Source organism: Rhinolophus ferrumequinum, chromosome 14 (assembly GCF_004115265.2).
Source record: "Rhinolophus ferrumequinum isolate MPI-CBG mRhiFer1 chromosome 14, mRhiFer1_v1.p, whole genome shotgun sequence".
NCBI lineage: Eukaryota > Metazoa > Chordata > Mammalia > Chiroptera > Rhinolophidae > Rhinolophus > Rhinolophus ferrumequinum.
The window spans coordinates 30,216,390-30,232,665 of record NC_046297.1 but is presented as its reverse complement, the minus strand read 5'-3'; the positions used below and the strand labels follow the sequence as shown (position 1 = coordinate 30,232,665).

Genomic DNA, 16,276 nt, shown 5'->3' with positions numbered 1-16,276 from the left:
GTTTTGGTTTCAGCAAGACAGAAGTACAAAATGACAGTCTTTTTAAAGGAGATGTCACTTCTTTGTGCCTCAGTTGTGTGTGTGTGTGTGAGCGAGAGAGAGCGCTCATGTAAGCACATGCTTGCTACAGAGCCAAAGAGAGAGGATTCTGAGGGCATTTACCTAATTTTTTCAGGACTTGTTCAGTGGGGCTGGAGGGTGTTTCATGTTAGATGCTGTTGTGAACAGTGAAGACCACAGGGTCCATTTTTGGAGAAGCCAGTAATCCTAGGAAAGGTTGTGATAAATTGGAAGAATCATGGTTTGATTCCAGGGATTGGAGGTCAAAATGATGCCAAAGACCAGGTTTAGTGAGAATGAGGGAGTGGGAAACTGTGAAAGGCTAGGAGATTCTAGGAAGAAGGATATCTGTGTTAAGATTTTAGAAATAAAGCACGGAGTGATAAAGTTAAAAGTTAAAGATGTACAGGTGTGAGAAAGGTTTGTGGATTGTGTATAGTTTGCAAACAGGTGAAGGACGTGTCCTAAGAAAATGTTATATTCATAAGGATATTTGTTCTCAAATCAAGTAACTACCAAGTGAGGATTAATGATTATGTGCTTGTGCTGACATAGGAGAGGTAGGACCCCATTGGTTAGGGATGAGACTAGGAAAAAGATTGGCTGTGGACCGTGGATGGGGCTGCTTTAGCATTCTAGAAGATAGTACCTTTTAGTGCATTTTGAAAGATTAAGATAATTCTATTCTTTAAAAATCATTAGAGAGTATATTTTAATGAAATGGAACTTTTATGAACTTATTGGTCATGCTTCTTAATTTGTTGCAATGTTCTTGGCTAGAACAGAAATCTCAGCTATTCACTATATATAATGATTTCATTATGATTAACTTATGTCAGTATAAAATTAATTAGGAATTTGTATATATGTTTTATACTTCTGTTAATGTATGATACAGTGCTTTCTTTAGTGTTTTCATTTTAAGAGATTGTTAGATTCAGCATTTTCTGGGTCACAATGGTTTTTAGAGGCAATTTGGTCTTTTGGGGAAATAATTTATAAAGGTTAACTTGGAAAAAGCTGAATTTGAATATATGTAGCACTTAAAATTATGAGGTTTTTACATTTACATTGACATTCTTTTGTATAGGAGTTAAAGTTCCTCGTAATTTTCGCTTGTTGGAAGAACTTGAAGAAGGACAAAAAGGAGTAGGCGATGGTACGGTTAGCTGGGGCCTTGAAGATGATGAAGATATGACACTTACAAGGTGGACAGGCATGATTATTGGGCCACCAAGGGTCAGTGCTATAAATTATATATTTTTTTCTGTTAATATTTATCTACATTTTAGAGTAAGCATTTTATAATACTGATGTTAAAATAATTATAACAACTGTAAGTTACTCCTTGTTTATTTTATATACTTTTATTGATGCTTCCCATGTGCAGGGTATAATACTTGACTTTCTGGAGGATTGGGGGGGGAAGATTGATATGGTCATTGCCATCAAGGTGTTTGCAGTTTAGTAGAGAAGAAAAAAATAAGTATGAATGACAGATTCTAAATATGGCAGAGAAAGTTCATTATGGGACTTTAGAATATGTTTCTTCTAGCTGGAATAATTGAGGAAGGCTGAACAGTGGAGGAAGTTGCCTTTGGAATGAGCCTTAAAGAACTGACTGGTAGGATTTCAGAAGGTGGTGATGGGGATGGAGAACATCCAGATAGAGAGGAGAAAAGGTGAGGAAATGGAGGGGATATTTGGGAAAAGCAAACAGTATTTTGACATAACATATTACTAACCCACTATATATAACAAAGAGTTTCTAAATTGGTTTCTGATGAGTGCACATTGCTATTTGCTGTCTGCTGTTTGACTTGCCATGTAAATGCTATAGGGCTCAGTTTCTTCATGTATAATAAAATATATTGAAAAATCTATGATTCTTACATACAATATTTTCTAGTGTTGCTGGCAACATGCCCATTGTATTTTATTCTCAGGTCTTTCTCAAGTTTATGAAGTTTTATTTTTACTCAAAAATTTTTCAGATTGGGAAATTTTTTTCTACATTCCATTGCTTATTCAAAGGTCCTATTTACCGCGCTCCCTGCAGTGAGTCTTTGAAATATGTATTGTGTGATGTTTTGACTTGCTGGGAAGAACACAAATTTGAAAGTTGTTGTTAGTCGGGTTTTGTTTACTGTTTGCTACCTTGTGATGAGAACATTTCACCTGTTTTCCTGTTGGGTGGAATGTTTTCCTATTGATTATTACAAAAGAAAAATGGATCAGTTAATTAGCAATGTTAACTTTAAAGAGTAAATTAATGTATGTTTTATATTTTCTGGTATTCCTTTGTAAAATTTGTGCACACTGTTGAACTAACAAACTCTCCCCGCCCCGCCTCACTCTGATTTTTCCATAAGACATTGAGAAAGGAAATACAATATTGATGGTTAGAATTTTTGATGTGTTTTATAACTTGTTATTTGTAATGAAAACCTTGATTTTTCACTGCCTGTGAACATTATTACCATGGTCTGTTTGGTAAAAAAAAAAAAGTCCTCATAATTTGCAAACATTTTTACTTAATAAATAGTTTGAACATTTGGCAGTCTAAACTTGATGGAGTATGAATTTGAAATTATTTAGATTTGTTTTTTTCCCCAGCCACTACCTCTAATGGACTTTAAACTTTAAGAATGTTTTGGAGCTTGTGTATGAGTTCCTTAGTGATTGTTATGGGCTGTTTCATAGTACAGTTCCCAAACGTGAAGAGCCGCTCCCATTGATCTCTCATCCAGTTGTGGACAACAGCAGGACTGTCCAGACTGGGCCCTTTCCTAGTATTGCTGAACTGCAGGAAGCTCCCAAGTCCAGGCTGTGCCCATTGTGGTGCAAAGGCTGTTCTAGCTTGTACAGAGGGCAGGGCCTGCTCCACAAGGGGGACATAGAGCAGATGCTGCCAACTTCCGTGCCCGGCTTCTCTTCCAGTGGGACCTCTGCTTTCTATGGGTGGTAGTCTTGGAGCACCCTCTCACTTTTTTTGGGTAACAGAAAGAGGCAGGAGGGAAGTACCTTGCAAAGGCACAGTATTCTTCCCAAGCAAGACTCTTCACCACCCAATGATTTTTTGCTTGGCATCCTTTCTCCAGTTATTTTCCTCACTGAAACATGTGGGACTGGGTGAAGGTGAGTGGCCACAGCAATCACTCATTTGCCATTTAATAAAACCTGCTGAGGTTGGTGTCTCACTTTAGTTGTTTTCTCTTTAGAAGATACCATATTTAGAGCAATTTTGTCTCCAGCTTTAGGTATCTACATCAGCCAGGATAATAGGACAATTCTTACCGTAACATACTGTTCCTTGTGAGCTGTTTATTTTTTATGTATTTACTGATTAAGATTCCTGTTGTTTTGTGTTATTCCTGTATCTGTTTGGATTTATATGATTAGCAATTTTGTTTTTCCATATATGTTTGTATGTGAAATTTTCTGAAGAATTTAGCATTAGAGGTTTAGTTACTTACATGTATGTTAAGTTTCCTTATTTGTAAATAGAAGTACTATACCCATCTTCAGAAGTTTTGAGAATTGAATTAATAATTAGATAATAGGTGAGTACCTGACTAGAGTACATACTTAGTACATATTAGTTCCTTTTACTACTCTGTTTTTTATTTTACTCTTTTGTTAGATAATAGAAAGACTTGGCTGTTAACTTAAAATTTAGAGGTGAAAAGAAAAATTAACCCAAAGGGTCAAGTTAGGATGATGTTTGCTGTAAGCACTGAATTAGATCAGTAGGCTAGCTTAGAGTTTTTTAACATTTTTTTTTAATTGAGGTATAATTTACATATAGTGAAACGCATAGATCTTATCAGGAGTTTTGACAAACGTACTTTGTTACTCACACCCTTAATGAGATATAGAACATTTCCATCACCCCAGAAAGTTCCCTGTGCTCCTTTCCATTCCCATCCTCACTGTAACCAGTATTTTGTGCACCCTAGAATAGTTTTGACTGTTGTAGAACTTTGTATAAGTTGAATCATGCAGTGTGTACAATTACCAGTCTACTTCTTTGACTCAGCATGTCTCAGAAGTTCACCTATGTTGTTCCATGTGGTAGTAGTGTTTCTTTTTATTACTATTATTATACTGTATGGATATACCATAATGTGTTCATCAGTTCTCTTGTTCATGGGCATTTGGATTTTACCTACTTTCTGGCCATTACAAATAAAGGTGGCATATGATTACCTTTAACATTATGGAATTTCTTGGGGGCTATAATATTTGGGGCCCCCAAATATGGGGGCTATTATTTCTATGGGGGCTATTATTATTGTTATTATTGTTATCTTTTTTAAAGAAAATTTTCTAGAGAGGCTGATGTGCATCCAAATTGGAGGACGACAGACTAGATGATTTCTTTGAGCTCTGTCTGATTTTAGTCCTTTTTATACATATCAAAGGTATTATTAGTATGTTTGCCATTAAACTTGGATGAGCTTTATACAGCTGTTTCTTTTTTTAAATATTAAAATATTTAATATGTATACAAGATTGTTGAATACCTTTTAAATTACAGTAGTTTAATATCCCAGTTCTGACCTCCACTTGGGAATAACTCTTACTTAAGGGAAAGGAAACTATAGGTCAGTTTTGGCAAGTGAAATCTGTAGGCAAATGGTTCCCCCACTCCAGGTTTATTATAGAAACCAACAGGCATTACATTTGTTCCTTTTATTTATTTTTGACTTTCTTGTTTTAATTGTATAACAGTAAGTTAATCAAGTGAACAAAATCCATAAGGATAAAGAAGAATTAGTTATAGGCATGAAAGTAAGCCCTGACTAATCTAGAAGCAGTTAAATCTGGTAGCTTTAAAATGACTTTTTAATAATGGTAATATTAAACTTCTCGATTAAGAAACCCCATTTTAAAATGATGTGGAAATATAAAGTTTACTATTTTATCTCTGAATTCAGATAATAGAATTTAATGATCCACGAAATTAATGAAATAGTAATGTAAATATAACTAATAAGAGGCATGAAATAATTGTTTTATTGTAAGATGGTACAATATAGTGTTTTCCCTCTTGCTGGAAGTTACTGATTGCCATATAAGTGGGTAGCCATATAATTTGTTGTCCAACCAGACCATTTTGAGAATAAAAAGAAGCACTATTAATAAAAGAAGCATTAGAACAGAAGGAATAAATAGAATTTTCCTAGATGAATGGGAACCTTTATGTATGCGTGACACAGTCAAGTCGTCTCTCCCCCGACAGTGCGAACTTTTTTAGTACAACCTGAATTTGTGGTTTTAGTACAACCTGAATTTAGTACAAACTGAAAGTGGTTTGCTTTTTCCTTTTAATTTGTTACAGGCATTGATTGTATCACAAAAAGCAAGTTATGATCATTTTGATATGACTTTGTAGAATTATTTTATAAAATCTTTATTTTTAAGTATGCTTGCTGCATTTTTTTCTAACCATGTAGGTCAAATAAATTTGAATATAGAAAAGTAAATTCTTGATCACATACACAGTAATATCAAGTACATTCACATTGTACTTTTCCTTTTTATTAGCACTTGAATATTATTATTGTTATTATTTTTTGCCTTCCAGACAAATTATGAAAACAGAATATATAGCCTGAAAGTAGAATGTGGACCTAAATACCCAGAAGCTCCTCCATCAGTTAGATTTGTAACCAAAATTAATATGAATGGAATAAATAATTCCAGTGGAATGGTAAGTTAAAGTAGTTGTTTTTTTTTCCTTATATAACCTATAATATATAGTAAGGAGAAAGTTAAAGAAAAAAAGAACCTTTGTTTAGCTGAAAGTCTAAAGAAGTTTATCTTATATTGTTTTTCTTTCATAAATCAATCTATCCTTAAAAACCTTCATGTACCAGCCAATATAGATGAGATAGTAACACTTCTCTTAGGGTTTTATTAATTGCGTCAGTAGTCCTATTTCATTGAATCTTTATTTGGTGAAAAGATGACCATTATTATTATTTTTAATGTTGTTTTTCTTTAGGGTTAAGTTATATTTGGTGAGATTAAAAGGATGAGTATTCACGAAGAGGAACTTTTCTTTGAGTAACAAGTATGTCTGTATTGGAACACACAGTCATAGTTGAGCACTGTTGTTTATTTAAAGCAAATAAACAAAACATACAGTCTATCTGACTCACACAAGAATGTTAGTGGAAATAGCTCAATTTCCAGTATGAATAGATTGTTAGGTTCATGTTAAGACTTTAAAATTCAGGCTCTCAAGGTGTCATGTTGAGAACACATTTAAATGCAAAATAGGCATACATGTTGGGAAGCATTATAACATAATAATAATAAAATGAACATCATCCATCTTAGGAAATAGAATGTTACCAATATCCTTAACTTATGTGCTCCTCCACATCCCATTTTGTGTTCTCTTTTTCCACCAATGATAATTAACATCTTGAAAATTTTCTTTTACATTTTCTTCTTTACAGTTTTACCTAATGTATCTCATATGTACACCTGTCCTCCCGTACTCTTTCCTTACCTTTCCTTTCTCTTCTCTTCTCTTCTCTTCTCTTCTCTTCTCTTCTCTTCTCTTCTCTTCTCTTCCCTTCTTTTCTCTCTCTCTTCCCTCTCTCCTCTCTCCTTCCCCCTCTCTCCCTCCTCTCTCTCTCTCTATCAGAAACCATGAATTTATACCAGTACCTCCAATTCCAACAGTACAGGGTTTGTTCCACATTTCAACCTTCCCATATTTGTAATTCCCTTCTCCAACAGTGAGAAACCTGGCTGCCAATTGTCCCCAATATATTTACTTAAATTTGCTCAGTTCTCCCTGTACGTAACCACACTTCTGGCAACAGGTCGAGTTCTGGACACAGGTAGACCCGCACACCCCAACCCAGGCTAGTATGCAGGCCCAAAGCTGGGCCCCAGATAGATTCACATCTCCCTGCTGGGTGCATTGGCGGAAAGCATGATCCTCACAGAGGAGGAAGGTGGAAAGATCATTAGAAATCTCAACCCTACATCTGCTGGGTCACTCTCAAACTCCCTATCTGGTATGTGCCAACTCAAAGCTGAATCCTGAGGATCGTCTCTGTCTATCAGTCTTTGTAATTTACCAGGATGTTTAGTCCATTTACATTTAATGTACAATGATTATTAATTCATTGAGGTTTAAATAAGTCATCTTATTTTATGGTTTTTGTTTTTCCATGTTTTTCTTGTTTTTGCTACTTTTGAAAAGGTTGTTCTCAACTTCTTAATTCTGTTTCTGTTCTTCCAATGGGTATTCTAGAAATTACGATACGGATGCCTAACTATTTCTATGTTAAGTAGTATTAAGAGATATGATGGAGGCAGGATTAAGAAACATTTTGAATTTACAGAAAGGATATTGTTTAGGGAATTTCTTTTATGACACAGCATTACCTTTATGAGGAATAATATTTTTGTTAATTTTCTCGTATCAGGTGTAATTTTTCTTCTCAACTGTTCATTTGTTTTCATATTATAGACTCTGTGAATTAAGTAATTAATGGTGGATTCTGCACTATCATGGGAACTAGGAAATTTAGGAATCAATTGAAACCGACCTTTAATAATCTGTAACAAACTTTTAAAAACCTTTATCTGATCTCATGGGCTTCTTGTCTACCTTTTGACATTTTGCCTCCCTGTCTTCTTTATTCCTCTTCCCTCAAACTATCTATCATTAAGTCCTGTCAGTCTTTGTTGAAAATGTAACTTGCATCAGGTCTTATGTTTCTGTTTACATTGTTACTGAATGAATGTTGATCGTCATCTGTTGTCTGGACCCTTACAGCAATCTCTCTGATTATACTTTTTTTAATCCCCTCTGATCTTTACAAAGCAAGCTGCCAGAGAGATCTTTCTAAAACACCAATTGTAGCTTGTCACTTATGTGCTTTAAATCCTTTAATGGCTTCAGACACAATGGGCATACTTCTTGCCATCGCTCATCAGGAACTCACAGGGTCCACACTGCCCTGCACACCTTTTGTTTTGTTTTGGGACCTTTGCACTTTCTGTTATTCCTGTCTTGACATCTCCCCCACTCTGGCTAATCCTTACAGATTATCAATGTAAATGTCACTTTCTCTGTGAGGTCTTAACTGATTCCGCCATCTGAATTATGTCTCTTGTTACTGTTACAGTCACATTGTTATTCCTTTCCTTTGTAACAGCTACTGTGAATTATCACTTTTCTCTTGTTTTTGTTTTTGGTGTTTTTAAAAGAAATATTTCTAACATACACATACCATTTTTAGAGAATAATATAACTCACATCCTCCACCTAACTTTGTCATATCTTAACATTTTTGTCTTATTTGTAACAGACCTTTTTTAAAGACTGCATTATAAATGATTAACTCTGTGCCTTTCTCCAGTTTGTCCCCTTCTTTCTTCAGAGTTAGTCGCATTTTGAATTTGGTGATTATAATTTCTGTGCATGGTTGTTGTGCTATTACTACTATGCATGTGTGTGTAAACTTCTACATTGTATCACTTTTGTGTGGAATTGTATGCCAGTGATTTTTGAGATTCACCAGTGTTGAGTCATGCAAATTAGATTGTTTCTTTTTATTGTTTAATATTCAGTTTTTCACTTGCTGGGCATTTGGGTTTTTTTTTTTTTTCCAGTTTTCACTGAAAAGATTGCTATAAAGAGCATTCTTATACAGTATTCTTATATCCTAAGGCAGTGCTTCCCAGGACCCGGTATTTGTTTTTTGGTTCCAATATGTTGTGGATAAATGCTTTTGTAAAATATAATAAAATTGCATTACTGGAAAAGTGAAATAAAAAAGACAAAATACAAGCTCAGAATTTTTAAAATAAAAAATTCTCTGTCAAACTATTGTAGAACTCTGTCAATGTTTATTCTCAATTTCTGTGTTTATCTTGTCATGGATGAGTAAAATCAGTTCCAGGTCTGGCACTGTTCCATGGAACATACTCTGAGTAGCACTTGCTCTAGGGCATATATCTAGAAGTGGAATGTCTGCTGAGTGTGGGGCTTGTCTTGAGCTTGATTGAGTATTGCCAAGTTGCTCTCCACAGGGTTATGTTCATGTCTGTCCCTCTAGCTATATGTAAGATTACCCTGTGAATGTACATTCCCACCAGCACTTCATATTGCCAAGCTGGAATGGGGATTTGAAATCAGAAAAATAAATACTGATTTTAATTATTAGAATGTTGGTGTTTATAAAGGGTTGAGGTGAGGTAAATATATTGGACATCAGTTTTTCTCTTGATTGATAGCTAAGAATTTAAATTATTACTTTTACAAGTAGTAAATAGCATGGAATTTCTCATTGCCCATTGATGATTGTGCCAGCATAATTTTATATATTTTGAGGTTATTTAAGTACCGGATGAATTATAGGTATTGCTTTAGTCATTTTGGTTTATGTTTATTTAATACAACTAGTCAAAATTATTCCTTGTGGGTGGTTAGCATTGTAAAGCATAAATTACAATGCTTTATGCTGTGAGGTCGCAAGTTTTAGAAGTTATTGTATATTATAGACTGAAAAGATACAGATTTGTTCTGACATGATATTTATTTCCCCATGCTCTTTTCTCCCTCTTCCCTTTTCATCTATTTTCCCCTCACATTTTTTTTTGCTTTTTTTCCCCCACATTTTTTATGCACTTTGTTGGTGTTTTACAGGATTTGCAATCACTTATGTTTATTTTATTCTTTTAACTTTACAGCTGGAAGTGTTTTCTTTTGCTTTGGAAATAACTTGTTATTCTCTCAACTTATTGTATAAACTTGTTCAGTTATGGAGTTTATTTAAAATAGGATAATGGGGTTGCTACTCATCTAAGTTGAAACATTGGAGGAACCATTTTAAAATACATCTTAACATGCTTATCGTTTCAGTTACTTGTAAGAGAATTATAAAAATTATTGTTCTTTTCTATTTTTAAATAGTTTTATTGTGATATAATTCACATACCATACAACTTACTCATTTAAAGTGTGTAATTCAATGTTTTTTAGTAGTCACAGGGTTGTGGTGGACCCATTACTACAACCAATTTTAGAACATTTTTGTTTCTGTGAGACCCCTTACCCATTAGTTGTCACTTTCTATGCCACTTCCCCCACCCTAAATAACCACTAATTTATTTTCTGTCTCTATAGATTTGCCTATTCTGGACTTTTTGTGTAAATAAAATTATGCATGTGTGTTCTTTTGTTAGTGGCTTCCTTGTCTATATAGATTTGCCTATTCTGGACTTTTTGTGTAAATAGAATTATGCATATGTGTTCTTTTGTTACTGGCTTGTTTCACTTAACATAATATTTTCAAGGTTCATGTTTTAGCATATATCCGTATTTGCTGAGTACTATTCCATTATAAGATATATCACCTTCTGTTTATTCATTCATCATAAATATCATGATGGATATTTGGGTTTTTCCACTTTTAACTATTATGAATGCTGCTGTGAACATTTGTGTACAAGTTTTTGTGTGGGCAAATATTTTCATTTCTCTTGAGTGTATACCTAAGAGTGAGATTGCTGGGTTATATGGTATTTTTTCAAAGTGGACATACCATTTTACATACCCACCAGCATTACATAAGGGTTCCAACTTTTCCACATTCTATGTCTTTTTTATAATAGCCATCCTAGTGAGTGTGAAGTGGTATTGCATTGTGGTTTTGATTTGCAACTCCCTGATCAGGCTAATGTTGAGCACATTTTCAAATGCTTATTGGTCACTTGTATATCTCCTTTGGAGTAATGTCTATTCAGATTCTTTGTGTATTTTTTAAAGCAGTTTAACAAAGCAAGGATTTATTATCTCACAGTTTTCGTTGGCCATGAATGTAGGTGCAGCTTCGCTGGGTCCTGTGACTCAGGGTCTCTCACAAAATGTCAGCCTGTGTTGTAGTCTCATCGAAATGCTTGACTGAGGAAAGATCTAATTCTAACCTCAGTCTTTTGGTTGTTGGCAGGATTCAGTTCTTTTTGGGTTTTTGGACTGAGGGCCTCAGTTTCTAGCATGCTGTTGCGTAGAGACCACCTTCAGTTGCTTGCTGTGTAAGCCTCTCTTCAGGGCAGTTCACAGCATGGCAGCAGACTTCCTTCCGTGAAGCAAGGAGTAAAAGCAAGAAAGGGCAAGATACAAGCCTGAATATTTTTGTAACTTACCAGAAATGACATCCCAATTACACAGTAGAAGCAAATCACTAGGTCTAGCCCTTACTCAAAGGGAGGGATTACATAGAACATGAATATCAGGAATTGAAGATCTTTGGGAACCATTTTAAAAGCGTCTATCTTAGTTTGGGCAGCTATGACAAGAATACCATGGACTGAGTGGTTTAAACAACAGAAATTTATTTCTCACAGTTCTGGAGGCTGGGAAGTTCAAGTTCAGGGTGCTACCACGGTTGGGTTTTGGTGAGAATTCTCATCTTTGATTGTTGACAATGGGACTTTTTGTTGGATGTGAGAGCGAGCTATAGTCTCCTTCTCCTCTCAAAAGGCTACTAATCCCATTATGGGGGTTCCACCTTTATGACCTTATCTAAATCTAATTACTTCCCAAAGACCTCAGCTCCTAATACCATACCTGTTGGGGTTAGGGTTTTTTTTTTTTTAAGGAGGGTGCAGCTTCCAGTGGCCCATGCGGGGATTGAACCGGCAGCCTTGTTATTAGCACCAGGCTCTAACCAACTGAGCTAACCAGCTTCCCCTAGGGGTTAGGGTTTTAACATAAGAATTTTGAGGGGAACACAAACATGTAGTCCATAACAGCTGCTACCACAGTCGTCCTTTGCCCATAGTTTAACTGAGATATTTAGCCTTTTATTACTGCATTGTAAAAGTTCTTTATATACTGAACAAGAGCTCCTTATCTAATATGTGATTTGCAAGTATTTTTCCATTCGATGGATTGTCTCTTTGGTTTCTTGATGGTATGGTTTGCAATGCAAAAATTTTTAATTTTGATATAGCCATTTTATTATTATTTTTTCTTTTGTTGAATGTACTTTAGTTATTATATCTAAGAAACCATTACCAAATCCAATATCAGGAAGATTTATTCCTGTTTTCTTCTAAGAGTTTTATAGCTTGCACTCTTTTTTTTTTTTTTAACTTTTATTTATTTTAAGTGTGTTTTTCCAGGACCCATCAACTCCAAGTCAGGTAGTTGTTTCAATCTGGTTGTGGAGGGCGCAGCTCACAGTGGCGTATGTGTGGATGGAACCAGCAACCTTGTTGTTAAGAGCACCGTGCTATAACCAACTGAGCTAACTGGCTGCCCTATAGCTTTCATTTTTAGGTCTGTGATCCATTTTGAGTTAATTTTGTGTATGGTTGTCCCAACACTATTAATTGATGATACTATCCTTTCTTTATTGTGTATTCTTGTCAAAGATCAGTTCACTGCATATGCATGATGCATGGATTTATTTTGGGGCTCTCAATTGTATTACATTGATTGGTATGTCCATCCTTATGTAAGCAAAACGTTAATTACTGTAGCTTTGCTGTAAGGTTTGAAATTGGAAGAACTTGGTTCTTCTTTTTCATATTGTTTTGGCTATTCTGGGTTCCGTTCATTTTCATGTGAATTTTAGGATCAGCTTGTCCATTTCCTCAAAAAATAAGGCATTTGAAATTTTGATAGGGGTTGTATTGAATCTGCGGATTAATTTGAGGAATATTGTCATCTTAACAATCAATATTAAGTCATCTGATCTGTGTACATCGGATCTTTCCACTTATTTAGGTCTTTAATTTCTGTCAACAATTTTTTATAATTTTCAGTGTACAAGTCCTACACTTTTGTTGAAGTTGTACCTATCTGGTTTATTCTTTTATCCTATTGTAACTAGCATTGTTTTATTTTCAGATTGTTGTTTGCAAGTGTACAGACATACAACTTGTTTTTGTATGTTGGTCCTATATCCTGCAGCCTTGCTATACTTGTTTATTAGCTCAAATAGTTTTTTTGTTTGTTTGTTTTGTTTTTTTTAATTGGGGAGTACTGGGAACAGTGTGTTTCTCCAGGGCCCATCAGCTCCAAGTCAAGTCACTTTCCCTCAATCCAGCTGTGGAGGGCGCAGCCCAACTCCAAGTCCAGTCACCGTTCTCAATCTTAATTGTAGGGGGTGCAGCCCACCATCATCCCATGCGGGAATCAAACCGGCAACCTTGTTATTAAGGGCTCGTGTTCTAACGAACTGTGCTCTAACCAACTGAACCATCTGGCCGCCCCTCCAATAGGTTCTTTAGTGAATACCTTGGTATTTTCAGTATACAAGCCCATGTCAACTGCAAATAGCAATAGTTTAACTTCTTCTTCTTCTTTTTGTTTTTTTAAAATCTGGATGTCTTTATTTCATTTTCTTGCCTTATTGCCTGTTTAGAACCTCTAGTACAATCTTGAATAGCAGTGATGAGAATGGAAATCCTTGCCTTGTTCCTGATAAGGAAGACATTATTTAGTCTTTCATCATTAAGTATGATATTAGCTACATATAGGTGTATATGAATTACACCTATATTTTTTATAGATGCCTTTTATTAAGTTAAGGCAGTTCCCTCCTGTTCCTAATTTGAGTGTTTTTATCATGAAAGATTGTTGGATTTTGTCTGTTGAGATAATAATGGTTTTTGTTCTCTATTAATACGGTGTATATGAATTACACCTATATTTTTTATAGATGCCTTTTATTAAGTTAAGGCAGTTCCCTCCTGTTCCTAATTTGAGTGTTTTTATCATGAAAGATTGTTGGATTTTGTCTGTTGAGATAATAATGGTTTTTGTTCTCTATTAATACGGTGTATTACATTGATTGACTTAAAATATTCAAACAACCTCGCATTTCTGTGATAAATCCCATTTGGTTATGGTGCATAATCTTTTTTTGTATGTTGCTCACCGTCACCCATAGGTGAGAGTTTATGGGCTTCTCAGGTCTTTCATGAGCCTGTGCATAGCCCTGTACATGTGTGGTCTCCTAGATTCACAAGTCTATATGTTTTAGAACTTTACCCTGTTATTGCCTTCCTAGGCAGCAGAGATGTTTAAATAGTTGACACTGATATAAATGCCAGGGGTGGGGGTGGCAGTTATGGGTGGAGCATAGGCAGTACCGAGTGGGTGAGTTCTGAGGTCAGATAAAGAAAAACCTCGTGAATAGCGTTTTCCAGGGAACTGCCAGAAAGGTCAAGTGATGGCAGTTACCTTGGAATGAGGCTCTGAAGGAGTTCCAACCCCATTCTGTCAGTCTTCTACAGTGGAAGATTAATTTAGTACAGTGCATAGAATACATGGGAAAGAAAAACTCAAAGCAGAGATCAGGTTCACAGGTTTTTACTAAATTCCAGTGGAGATAACTGCACAGATTTTTGGTAGTAGCATTGGAAATGGAGAGGAACCTTTCAACCTTATTTCATCAAGAAGGAATTGGTAGAGGCGGCCAGTTAGCTCAGTTGGTTAGAGTGTGGTGCTCTTAACAACAAGGTGGCCAATTCCATCCCCACATGGGCCACTGTGAGCTGCGCCCTCCACAACTAGATTGAAACAACTACTTGACTTGGAGCTTATGGGTCCTGGAAAAACACTTAAAATAAATAAAAGTTTTAAAAAAAAGGAATTGGTAAATATGTTTACAATGTAGTTATTTAATATGAGGTTTTTTATTCTGACAATTCAAGTTCACTACATGTTTATTTGTAAAATATAGAAAAACACACAGAGAAGACACAAATTATAGAAAACACCTGGTAAAGAAGGAATATTTTTTCCGAAATATTATATGAACCTGCAGTCATAATGTTATCTTTTGTGAAAATAGAGTGAGGCAATGAATTTTTAAAAGGACTTACTAAAATATGTTTAATAAATTGGTGCCATAGTACTTGAAGCTTGGTAGTTAATTTTACTTTTTCCCTCCTTTCAGGTGGATGCACGGAGCATACCAGTGTTAGCAAAATGGCAAAATTCATATAGCATTAAAGTTGTACTCCAAGAACTAAGACGTCTAATGATGTCCAAAGAAAATATGAAGCTTCCACAACCACCAGAAGGACAAACATACAATTAATTTTTGGATCTCAAACTTGTCTTAAATCAACAGTCTTCTACTCATGTTAATGTCTTGATTAAATATCACAATGCAAAATACCCACACATTAAGTAAAAGAATTACAACTGGTAAACATGACTGGGACATTTGTAAGAATATATTTAATATATATACACCTATTATGTTTTCAGGTAACAGGAGGAAAAATGCAGCACAATTTTTTTTAAGGCACTGACTGTCATTTAAACATAAACCTGGAGTATTGAAAATAGCATTAAGGCTTACAAGATGAAAGTATGGTGAGAAGTGTCAGATAGCTGTGGAAGCATGTGTATTTCTAAAAAGTAAAAAGCTCAAGAAGGAAAAGGAAATAGCATGCTTTATCCCTCTCTCTTAGGGAAACAGTTTTCATTTTAAATTGTCTAGTAAAGTAACAGGTACAATGAATATTGTCACAAATTGTTTTAATTTTTGAAGTGGTGTGGGTGCTGACTACTAGTAGTATCAAAAGTATGTCCAGAATTGTTTGGATACCTGTATTTATAATAAAGAAATGTGGGGAAGGTCGATGAATTTCTGTTAAGAGATGTTCCTGTGTGTTACATGTAACAGACATGGTAAATATTTGTTTACAGTCTTTGTTTGACAAACCATGCATTTAAGTTTAAATGAAATCAACAAAAAGGAAATAGGTGTATGGATATGTGCTTTTGAGATTAAAGTTAGTCTTAAAATGTAAATAAAACATGGATCGTGTCCTCAGAAAGTGTGCCATTTCTATTATATTGATGTGGTATATGTATAGTACCTTGCTATCAAAAATTGGAATTATTGTAGCTTTTCATCCATACACACCTTTTATTATTTGTCCTATTTTGTATACTTCTTGTAATTGGAATTTGAGGAGTATTTCAGAGAACAAATTACCTGATTATTTTAAGTTTCTTTGGTGAAGGAGGAATTCCAGATATTATATTTTGACTTTGATTTCATCAGGAATATATTAAAAATATGTTGGAATTCTAGCAATTTTTATAGAATTATAATTGCAAATCATCCAAATATACATTTCATTCTTTCTTCATCTTTTTTTCTTTGTTTTCCTGTGACATTTCTTCTATCAATGATGTAATACTATCTGG

The 16,276-nt window shown here is 34.8% G+C and overlaps 1 protein-coding gene across 7 annotated transcripts in view; it reads left to right on the top strand.

Annotated features, from left to right (window-relative positions):
• Positions 1-15,900, top strand: part of UBE2V2 (ubiquitin conjugating enzyme E2 V2) — a 35,014-nt gene extending 19,114 nt beyond the window's left edge. For 5 of the 7 annotated variants that reach the window (XM_033126959.1, XM_033126957.1, XM_033126955.1 and 2 more), the window contains exons 2-4: positions 1,151-1,299; positions 5,651-5,776; positions 15,009-15,696. In XM_033126959.1, the coding sequence (XP_032982850.1) occupies positions 1,255-1,299; positions 5,651-5,776; positions 15,009-15,152 (315 nt within the window). In that variant the 5' untranslated portion in view covers positions 1,151-1,254 and the 3' untranslated portion in view covers positions 15,153-15,696. Of the gene's footprint in view, positions 1-1,150; positions 1,300-5,650; positions 5,777-15,008 lie in introns of all 7 variants that reach the window. The other 2 variants (XM_033126954.1, XM_033126961.1) reach the window with 2 other exon arrangements.
• The last annotated feature ends 376 nt before the right edge of the window (positions 15,901-16,276 follow it).